The sequence below is a fragment of the Panulirus ornatus genome, chromosome 17, assembly GCF_036320965.1.
Source record: "Panulirus ornatus isolate Po-2019 chromosome 17, ASM3632096v1, whole genome shotgun sequence".
Lineage (NCBI taxonomy): Eukaryota > Metazoa > Arthropoda > Malacostraca > Decapoda > Palinuridae > Panulirus > Panulirus ornatus.
Genome location: NC_092240.1, coordinates 49608439 through 49619277, shown reverse-complemented (window position 1 = coordinate 49619277; position 10839 = coordinate 49608439). Strand labels below are relative to the sequence as shown.

The 10839-nt window shown below is 51.0% G+C and overlaps 2 protein-coding genes and 1 pseudogene across 2 annotated transcripts in view; 1 reads left to right on the top strand and 2 right to left on the bottom strand.

Moving 5' to 3' along the window:
• The first annotated feature begins 1083 nt into the window (after positions 1-1083).
• On the top strand, positions 1084-4543 carry LOC139754444 (uncharacterized; annotated as a pseudogene).
• Positions 4544-4709: 166 nt separating this feature from the next.
• Positions 4710-10839, bottom strand: part of LOC139754442 (uncharacterized) — a 32341-nt gene continuing 26211 nt past the window's right edge. The window contains exons 4-6 of the mRNA XM_071671717.1: positions 7193-7270; positions 5077-5202; positions 4710-4921 (exon numbers count right to left, since the gene is read on the bottom strand). Coding sequence (XP_071527818.1) covers positions 4720-4921; positions 5077-5202; positions 7193-7270 — 406 coding nt within the window. The 3' untranslated portion in view covers positions 4710-4719. The remainder of the gene's footprint in view (positions 4922-5076; positions 5203-7192; positions 7271-10839) is intronic.
• On the bottom strand, positions 8811-10711 carry LOC139754835 (uncharacterized). Its single transcript, XM_071672700.1, has 2 exons — positions 9883-10711; positions 8811-8951 (listed from the first exon to the last, which is right to left on the bottom strand). Exons 1-2 carry the CDS (start codon positions 10300-10302, stop codon positions 8811-8813), a joined length of 561 nt encoding a protein of 186 aa, XP_071528801.1. The 5' UTR covers positions 10303-10711.

Sequence of the window (10839 nt, the reverse complement as noted above, 5' to 3'; positions counted from 1 at the left end):
TGTCCAAGGTGTAGTGTAGATGAGAGTGAATTGAAGATGGCCTTTGGTCTTCCAAGTCCTCTTTATTCAACCCCACTGGTGTCGAGGGTGTAGTGTAGATGAGGGTGAATTGAAGATGGCCTTTGGTCTTCCAAGTCGTCTTCATTCAACCCCACTGGTGTCCAAGGTGTAGTGTAGATGAGGGTGAATTGAAGATGGTCTATGGTCTTCCAAGTCCTCTTCATTCTAACCCACTGGTGTCCAAGGTGTAGTGTAGATGAGGGTGAATTGAAGATGGTCTATGGTCTTCCAAGTCCTCTTCATTTAACCCCACTGGTGTCCAAGGTGTAGTGTAGATGAGGGTGAATTGAAGATGGCCTTTGTCCTCCAAGTCCTCTTCATTCTACCCCACTGGTGTCCAAGGTGTAGGGTAGATGAGAGTTAGCTGAAGATGGCCTTTGACTTTAATCAAATTGGAATGCGAATAATCATATTGTGGAGGAACACGTATTGCATTCGCTGGCGAAGTTTTGGAAATCCCCCAGTGACCAAACTTACTCATACAGATGCCTCGTCATCCACTGTTTCCAGCGCATCATGATGGCATCGTAGAATGGAGCTTATTATTTTGATATTCCCTGTGGCGAAGAATAGAGATTATATTTTTGACATACCCTGTGGCGAAGAATAGAGATTATATTTTTGATATACCCTGTGGCGAAGGTGGAGTGGCGTAACATGAGATCGAAGAGGAACACTTGGATAAACGTTACGAAATCCATCTGATAAATGATAATGATAATAATAATAATGAAAATAACAATAATAATAATAATGATAATGATAATAATAGTAATAATAGTGATGATAATAATAGTAAAGATGGAGTGACAGGTCTTCGAAGAGTCACTTTTATCTGACGTGGGTGTGGAAAACCACAGGCACTCAGCGAATATGATGCGAGTTCGATGATTCAAGAAGGAGTTCGTAAGGCGTTGATCATCCGGCAGCGCGGGGATGCGAGGCTCACACGTCTGTAGGGTGAGCGAGGGAGGGTCTCCAGTAGGGCTGCTCAGTGTGGCAGCGACCACGGTAGAAGGAAGGTGTAAGGTGTGTGTGTGTGTGTGTATATATATCACCTCACCTCCGTCGCCTCCCCCAGCACCGTGTGGACGTCGCGCAAGCGAAGCTTACGACATTAGACTTCGAGGAGAATATTGGAGTTGAGAGGATGTATTCTCACACACTTTTACCCGTCGGCGAGAGTTCAATGGGCCCTAGCGAGCCTCCCGGCGCTGACCCCTTCCTGACGGAGTTCAGGGAGCAGCTCGCCGTCTACACCAACAACTACCTGGAGGAGTACACAAACGCCACGGAGAGGCTCGGGGATCTTCTAAAGGAGAAACCTGGCCTTGAACCGCACTGGCGGACTGCTGGTGGGTCAAGGTGAGACTTGTAGCCTAATGTATGGGCATTTCAAAGACCCGACGCTTGGGTCGACAGTGATCAAAATACACTATAGTTTTGTGGGCGATTCGCCCTTTTTATATATGTTTACTCGCGTTTTGACCAATGTGGATGCATCAGGTGGAGGCGTCAGCTGCTGAGCCCGGGCGTGGCATCCCTCCAGAGCCGCTACAGCGACTTCTTCGCCGCCGGCAGACGCAAGAACACGAACAGGAGGAGAAAGAAGTGAGTAGCGAGACGACAGCTTGTGGATATGGTTCTTGTGGTGTGGGGGTGTGGAGGTGGGTTGGGGAGAGGATAAGGTAGACGAGAGAGAGAGAGGGAAGAGGGGAGAGAGGGAGATTACACTGTGGGGGAGAGGATGATGTTTGGAAAGGAGAGGGGAGGAGAGAGGAAGATCATACTGTGGGTGTGTGGTCGAGGAAGGGAGGCTGGTGTGGTGGTAAGGGGTCGTAGCACCTCCTCCTCCTCCTGCGTCGTATATGACGTGGGATTTCAGCCAATGCCTTCTGCGCCCGATGGCGAGGGGCGTCGCTTTGCCCATCACTCACTACGCCCCTGTCACACGCCCTTGCAGACCCCAGCAGGAGGAGGAGCTGCCCATCGTCCTAGTGCCGGAGGAGGACCCGACCCAGTGCGTCGCCAACACCCAGCTCTCCTCCTTCGGCTTCCTGGGCTTCGTGCTCAACCTGGTCAACGCCGTCATCAACGTCGCCAACAACAACAACAACAACAACGACAACAACGACAAAACAACAACAACAACAACAACGACAACATCAACCAGGCGGAGATCACGGAGTCGGTCACCAACGCCAACAGGGCGGCGGGGCGTCGTCTCCAGCGCCTCAAGACGATGCGCGACGCCATCGACGCCAACCTACGACGCATCCAGACGTACAGCCACCGGCGTCGCAGGTCCTCCTCCTCCTGCGAGATGGACGCACTCGACGAGGCCCTGCTTGCGGCCGTGGCCCTCCTGGACATGTGGAAGGAGCTACTCTTCGAGGAGGACCCCTTCTGCATGGCCCTCGAGATGTGTCAGACGGTCGGGAAGATGGCTCGGGCGTCCAGGCTGGCCGGGATGATCGGCCAGGTCGGCGCTGTGGCCGCAGCCAACATGCTCCTCAACTTTCAGGTGAGGATAGGGAGGCGGGGGGTCACATCTTGGGGGGGTCACATCTTGGGGGGGTCACATCTTGGGGGGTCACATCTTGGGGGGGTCACATCTGGGGGGTCACATCTGGGGGGGTCACATCTTGGGGGGGTCACATCTGGGGGTCACTTGGGGGGGTCACATCTTGGGGGGGTCACATCTTGGGGGGTCACATCTTGGGGGGTCATATCTTGGGGGGTCATATCTGGGGGGGTCACATCTTGGGGGGGTCATATCTTGGGGGGGTCATATCTGGGGGGGTACATCTTGGGGGGGTCACATCTTGGGGGGTCACATCTTGGGGGGTCATATCTGGGGGGGTCACATCTTGGGGGGTCACATCTTGGGGGGTCACATCTTGGGGGGGTCACATCTTGGGGGGGTCACATCTTGGGGGGGTCATATCTGGGGGGGTCACATCTTGGGGGGGTCACATCTTGGGGGGTCACATCTTGGTGGGGTGGGTCAGTGGGAGGACAGGAGGTCAAAGCGAGACGGGTCACATCTTGGGGGGGTGGGGTCAGTGGGACGACAGGGGGTCAAGGTGGGATATACACCTCACTGAACATACCCACACACACACACACACACACACACACACACACACACACACACACACACACACACACACACACACAACACACACAGACTGGAGGAACGTCTTGTGTATACCATTCATATACATCCCGTGAACGACACCCATGATGTAAACATTCATACACATTCATACACATTCTCCGAAGCATCTATGTGAAGGAGCGAACACGCAGAAAACAGAGAAGGGGGCCAAGTGAGGATTTCCCCTCAAAGGCCCAGTCCTCTGTTCTTAACGCTACCTCGCGAACGCGGGAAATGGCGAATAGTATGAAAAATAAATTTCCTTCTTTTCTTTCAAACTATTCGCCATTTCCCGTATTAGCAAGGTAGCGTTAAGAACAGAGGACTGGGCCTTTGAGGGAATATCCTCACCTGGCCCCCTTCTCTGTTCCTTCTTTTGGAAAATTAAAAAAAAAAAAAAACGAGAGGGGAGGATTTCCAGCCTCCTCAGCTCCCTCCCCCTTTTAGTCGCCTTCTACGACACGCAGGGAATACGTGGTCAAGTATTCTTTCTCCCCTATCCCCTATCCCCAGGTGAAAAAAAGGGCAAATGAGAGTTGGGGGATTGAGGATTTCCCCCCCTCAGCTCCCTCCCCCTTTTAGTCGCCTTCTACGACACGCAGGGAATACGTGGTCAAGTATTCTTTCTCCCCTATCTCCAGGGCGTCAATCCTCCGTTCCTAATAGCTGCTGCTGAGGGCGGAGCCGCTGGGAAGAACTGCACGCAGGAGTACCCAGCCTGTGTGGAGGTCTTCCATCGTCAGTAGCACCACCTCCTCCCTCCTCTTCGAGATGACGACGAAAGCCGCCATGGAAGGAGGGGAAGGGAAGGAAAAGAGAAGGAGGGACGCCAACCGTGAGTGGCTGAAGGAGGAGGGAGGGAGAAAGGACGTCTTTTGAAGAATCCAGGCTCAGGGGTTGGGACATGATGTACGCCTGGAGGAGGGAAAAACGCTAGTCTCACGCGCTCCTGCAGAACAAGAGATGTTTAGGTGTTCTCTCTCTCTCTCTCTCTCTCTCTCTCTCTCTCTCTCTCTCTCTCTCTCTCTCTCAGCGTCTTCATCAGCACCCACGGGGGGAGCGCGTTGGCTTTGAGGGATCTTGCCAGTCGGTACCCATGGTCATGGCTTCGGCTGGCCCGAAGGTGCTTTGGGGAAAGGAGCGGTTCAGTCAGCTCGAAATAGATCTTTGGAAAATAGGCAGAGAGATAATTGAGGCATTGAAAAGCAACAAGATTGATGAATATTGATATCAAGATGAACAAAATATAAAAATATATATGTATTTGTCTCTAGATGGATGTTTGTGTATGTGTTATCTATGTATTTTGTCCATTATGGAATAAAATCTCATTTACGAATTGGATCAGCGTAGATGTATCACTAAAACAACCTTATACGTTTAGCGAATTTGATATAATGAAACTAGATCACAAGATCGCCCAGGACCAGTGTGGAGATGTCTGGCAAGCCCATCTTGGCGAAGTCTCAGCGTGAGCCATGATGTGATGTAAGAGGTCCTCATGCCCTTCCTCCTTCAGGAAGCTCGAGTCCAAACTCTGGTCGTCCTCCATGTCCTTCTTCAGACCCTCCCAGGTTGCTGTCGAGCATCTGGAACTCAGTCCTGAGCAGTCGTGGCCAACACTGCGACCCCAAGCTCCTGCAGAAGTGAACAGCGACTTCGGTGTCTCTCCTGCCGTTGGACCATTCCGCTAGGGCCTCGCTGAAGAAGGAGAAAATGGTACTTCAAAAGATACGGAAAACAGTTGAAGTGATCTTATACTTTGGTATGTTTGTTGTCCTTTGCCTCTGACGCCCTTGTGGACGCTGGGGGTCCAGTGGAAGGCGCCCTGCTATTTAAGAGTTGCTGACACTCACCTGAAGACCTCGGCGAAGACGAGGGCGAGATCGGTGCCGTGGCTGTGGACAGCGAGTGAGTTGGCCTCGCAGACGATCCTCAATGCACACTGACCCGAGCCGTCCGCTGTTAGCATCCAGAAGGACCTGGAAGACACAAGATAACGCCACTAACTCAGTTCTTCCAGTCAGAAGGCCCTGGAAGACACAAGATAACGCCACGAACTCAGTTCTTCCAGTTAGAAGGCTCTGGAAGACACAAGACAATGCCACTAACTCAGTTCTTCCAGTCAGAAGGCCCTGGAAGACACAAGATAACGCCACTAACTCAGTTCTTCCAGTTAGAAGGCTCTGGAAAACACAAGATAACGCCACGAACTCAGTTCTTCCAGTTAGAAGGTCCTGGAAGACACAAGATAACGCCACGAACTCAGTTCTTCCAGTCAGAAGGCCCTGGAAGACACAATATTGTTTCACGAACTCAGTTCTTCCAGTCAGAAGGCTCTGGAAGAGACAGTACTGTTCCACTAACTCAGTTCTTCCAGTCAGAAGGCCCTGGAAGACACAAGATAACGCCACTAACTCAGTTCTTCCAGTCAGAAGGCTCTGGAAGACACAAGATAACGCCACGAACTCAGTTCTTCCAGTTAGAAGGCTCTGGAAGACACAAGATAACGCCACGAACTCAGTTCTTCCAGTCAGAAGGCCCTGGAAGACACAAGATAACGCCACGAACTCAGTTCTTCCAGTCAGAAGGCTCTGGAAGAGACGAGACAGTGCCACTAACTCAGTTCTTCCAGTTAGAAGGCTCTGGAAGACATGAGACAATGCCACTACCTCAGTTCTTCCAGTTAGAAGGCTCTGGAAGACACAATACTGTGCCACTACCTCAGTTCTTCCAGTTAGAAGGCTCTGGAAGACACAAGATAACGCCACTAACTTAGTTCTTCCAGTCAGAAGGCCCTGGAAGACACAAGATAAAGCCACTAACTCAGTTCTTCCAGTTAGAAGGCTCTGGAAGACACAAGATAACGCCACTAACTCAGTTCTTCCAGTTAGAAGGCCCTGGAAGACACAAGATAACGCCACGAACTCAGTTCTTCCAGTTAGAAGGCCCTGGAAGACACAAGATAACGCCACTAACTCAGTTCTTCCAGTCAGAAGGCCCTGGAAGACACAAGATAACGCCACTAACTCAGTTCTTCCAGTTAGAAGGCTCTGGAAGACACAAGAAGCCACTAACTCAGTTCTTCCAGTCAGAAGGCCCTGGAAGACACAAGATAACGCCACAACTCAGTTCTTCCAGTTAGAAGGCCTGGAAACACAAGATACGCCACGAACTCAGTTCTTCCAGTAGAAGGCCTGGAAGACACAGATAAGCCACGAACTCAGTTCTTCCAGTCAGAAGGCCCTGGAAGACACATATTGTTCACAACTCAGTTCTTCCAGTCAGAAGGCCTGGAAGAGACAGTAGCACTAATCAGTTTTCCAGTCAGAAGGCCCTGGAAGACACAAGATAACGCCACAACTCAGTTCTTCCAGTCAGAAGGCTCTGGAAGACACAAGATAACGCCACGAACTCAGTTCTTCCAGTTAGAAGGCTCTGGAAGACACAAGATAACGCCACGAACTCAGTTCTTCCAGTCAGAAGGCCCTGGAAGACACAAGATAACGCCACGAACTCAGTTCTTCCAGTCAGAAGGCTCTGGAAGAGACGAGACATGCCACTAACTCAGTTCTTCCAGTTAGAAGGCTCTGGAAGACATAACAATGCCACTACCTCAGTTCTTCCAGTTAGAAGGCTCTGGAAGACACAATACTGTGCCACTAACTCAGTTCTTCCAGTTAGAAGGCTCTGGAAGACACAAGATAACGCCACTAACTTAGTTCTTCCAGTCAGAAGGCCCTGGAACACAAGATAAAGCCACTAACAGTTCTTCCAGTTAGAAGGCTCTGGAAGACACAAGATAACCCCACTAACTCAGTTCTTCCAGTTAGAAGGCCCTGGAAGGCACAACACAGTGCCACGACCTCAGTTCTTCAAGTTGCCATTTTAAGACGATATTCTCTCTCTCTCTCTCTCTCTCTCTCTCTCTCTCTCTCTCTCTCTCTCTCTCTCTCTCTCTCTCTCTCTCACCTGAGGAACTGGAGGGCTACTGACGCAGCCACGGCCTCGTCGTTGTGAAGTCGTGGCCTTCTTCGCTCCCGCCACGCCCTCTTCTCTCGGGTGTCCCGCCTGCGTCGCCCTCCTGCAGGAGGACACAGGAGAGCGAATAGCGCCCTTGATCAAGGCCAGAAGAAGAGGAGGACACAGGAGAGCGAGTATTGCTCGCGCCCTTGATCAAGGCCAGAAGAAGAGGAGGACACAGGAGAGCGAGTATTGCTCGCGCCCTTGATCAAGGGCAGAAGAAGAGGAGGACACAGAGAGAGCGAGTATTGCTCGCGCCCTTGATCAAGGGCAGAAGAAGAGGAGGGACACAGGAGAGCGAGTATTGCTCGCGCCCTTGATCAAGGGCAGAAGAAGAGGAGGACACAGGAGAGCGAGTATTGCTCGCGCCCTTGATCAAGGGCAGAAGAAGAGGAGGACACTGGAGAGCGAGTATTGCTCGCGCCCTTGATCAAGGGCAGAAGAAGAGGAGGGCAATGGAGAGCGAGTATTGCTCGCGCCCTTGATCAAGGCCAGAAGAAGAGGAGGACACAGGAGAGCGAGTATTACTCGCGCCCTTGATCAAGGGCAGAAGAAGAGGAGGACACAGGAGAGCGAGTATTGCTCGCGCCCTTGATCAAGGGCAGAAGAAGAGGAGGACACAGGAGAGCGAGTATTGCTCGCGCCCTTGATCAAGGGCAGAAGAAGAGGAGGACAATGGAGAGCGAGTATTACTCACGCCCTTGATCAAGGGCATTACTCTCGCCCTTGGTCAAGGCAGAAAAGAGGAGGATGGTTTTGGTGATCATATACCTTCAGCAGATGTGAAGGCAAATGATTGGTCAAAGTCAAAAGAAAGGAGGCAGATAATTGGCTATCACAGAAGAGGCAGATTATTGGCCAACAGAGAGGAGGTAGATGATTGGCCAACAGAGAGGAGGCAGATTATTGGCCAACAGAGAGGAGGTAGATGATTGGTCAACAGAAAGGATGCAGATGATTGGCCAACAGAGAGGATGCAGATGATTGGCCAACAGAGAGGATGCAGATGATTGGCCAACAGAAAGGAGGCAGACGATTGGCCAACAGAGAGGATGCAAATGACTGGTAAGGAGAACGAATAAGGCGAACGAACTCGTAATGAGAGAAGGTGTGTGGGGTGGGAGGGGGTGTTTACCTCCCTAACTACACTCTCTCCCCCACAAAAAAAGTATCTGGACACATAATCAATTGCTGGCCCTGTGGGTCAGATACTTTTTTTGGGGGGGAAGGAAACGAACTCGTAATGAAAGAAAGGTGGGAGGTTTACCTCCCTAACTACACTCCCTCCCCCAAAAAAAGTATCTAGACACATGATCAACAGCTGGCCCGAGGTGGGAGGCAGGGGAGTGGGGATGTCAGATACTTTTTTGGGGAAGGAAACGAACTCGTAATGAAAGAAAGGGACGGAGGAGGTTACGTGTTTACCTCCCTAACTACACACTCTCTCCCCCCCCAAAAAAGTATCTAGACACATGATCACCAGCCGGCCCGGGGTGGGAGGCAGGGGAGAGGGTAGAGGGGTGTCAGATATTTTTTTGGCGGGACTGTACGTACGTAGGAGTATCTTTCAATACGGACCTGGTGGTATGTTGACACTATTCATGTTGTTCTGGTTCGAGTTGCTGGTGGCCGAGTTGATGTTCTCCAGGTTGTTATTGTTGTTGTTGTTATTGTTGTTGTTGTTGTTGTTGTTGACATTGTTGGCCACCTGAGGAGAAGGACGTCAAAGACAACAAAGGTGTTTTTTGTTACTCGCCGCCAGTTAGATTGTTACGTTTTCATTGGCTGTATCGCTTATCATTATACAATAGCGTACCTTTTCCTTCCCCCCTGATTATCAATAATTGATTGTATTTATCAATAATTGATTGTATTTTCTATGATTTATAATTGTGGCTGTGCATGGAAATATGATTGTTTTAATAGATTTTTTTACTGGTTGGTGAAAAAAAAGATCAGTTTGGATCACTATTGTGGTAGCCATCCGTGTCAAGAGGCCCAGGAAAGCTGCAAGCGTACTTATAAAAAGAACCTTGAAGAATATAGGGATTTGAGGAATGAAATACACTTGGGGATAAGATGCTGCAGTGATATAGGGGGAGGGAGACACCGGGATAAGATACTGCAGTGATATAGGGGGAGGGAGACACCCAGGGATAAGATACTGCAGTGATATAGGGGGGCAAACACCTGGGGATAAGATACTGCAGTGATATAGGGGGAGGGAGACACAGGATAAGATACTGCAGTGATATAGGGGGGCAAACACTTGGATAAATACGTAGTGCTAGGGAGGGAGACACCCAGGGATAAGATACTGCAGTGATATAGGGGGAGGGAGACACCTGGGATAAGATACTGCAGTGATATAGGGGGAGGGAGACACACGGATAAGATACTACAGTGATATAGGGGGGCAAACACTTGGGGATAAGATACTGTAGTGACATAGGGGGAGAGGGGAAACAACTTGTAACAGGTCTGAGACCTTGTCTTCGCCAGAGGGAGATGTCTAATGCATCTTCGTGACTGTAATCAACTCATGGATGGGCGATACCTCTCTACCCTTCTGAACCCAGGGATTTCGTCTCACATAGTTTAGATCCCATGATAATACTACGTCCCACCCGTCAGAGTACCTGCCCGACGATGTTCACAACGCCCAGGATGAACCCGACGAAGCTATAGGCGTCGAAGCCTCCAGAGTTGTAGTCGCCACACTCGCCCTCCCCTCCTCCGTCGGGGAAGTAGACCAGCGGCGGCGCCTCTGTCGTTTTCGTCGTCGTCGGATGCCGTCTCTCCTCACTGGACTTCTTCGTCAGCGTAGGGCGTGAGAAGAGGCCCAGTGGGTCGAACATGGCGAGAAACCTGGAGGTGGTGGGTGGTGTTGGTGGTGGTAAGGCCACAGGTCTTCGCGGTCGTAGGGTTCCCAAGGGCGTCACGCGAGGCTGGGTGAACGAGAACATCCTGCCGGGGACGTGAGCGAAGTTGTGGGTGTAAGGGAAGATGGGTAGCGATCGCTCGCTCCTGGTCACCAAGTGTGTCCAAGTCGGGGACATCCCCGTCTGGCTTCACGTTGCTGGACATGGCCGTGGCGCCCTCACGTCTCTTCCCTTCTGCAGGAGGGAAACCATTACCTGTGAGTCAGCTCATGTGTAGGTAGATCCACCCCTCCATCACAACGTACCGTATCTAACGACTCAAAATCGACACAGACGACGAGAATTAAAATAATTTTCAACAATGGTAAGCGAAGCACCTCACAACATAGCTGTGTGATCTCAAGAGGTCATTTGAATGTATAAAATCACCCATCACAGGTAACAAGCACATTGTACAGAAGTAACAGTATTGTGGATCAATGCTGAGGGAGACAGACGCCTCATATATACACACCTGAAGGCGCCCTGCCTCTCCACACACCTGCCAGTCCGCCACACGCCTTTCAATCGCCAAACATTCTCAAACCCAGCTCCTCACACCGCTCCAAGAGAAGGAGGCAGTAATTCCCGTTACCCACCTGTAGGTGGCGACATGTGCGCTACGCCCCGGTGATCGAGGTGTGGGGGGAAGGTGCTGGCTCGGGAGTGTAGAGG

Excerpts from the sequence above, each read along its gene's own strand:
- LOC139754835 (XM_071672700.1), bottom strand. The coding sequence starts at position 10,302 with ATGTCCCCGACTTGGACACACTTGGTGACCAGGAGCGAGCGATCGCTA. Across the intron at positions 8,952-9,882 it reads TTGTGAACATCGTCGGGCAG|GTGGCCAACAATGTCAACAA; the intron begins GTACTCTGACGG and ends CCTTCTCCTCAG.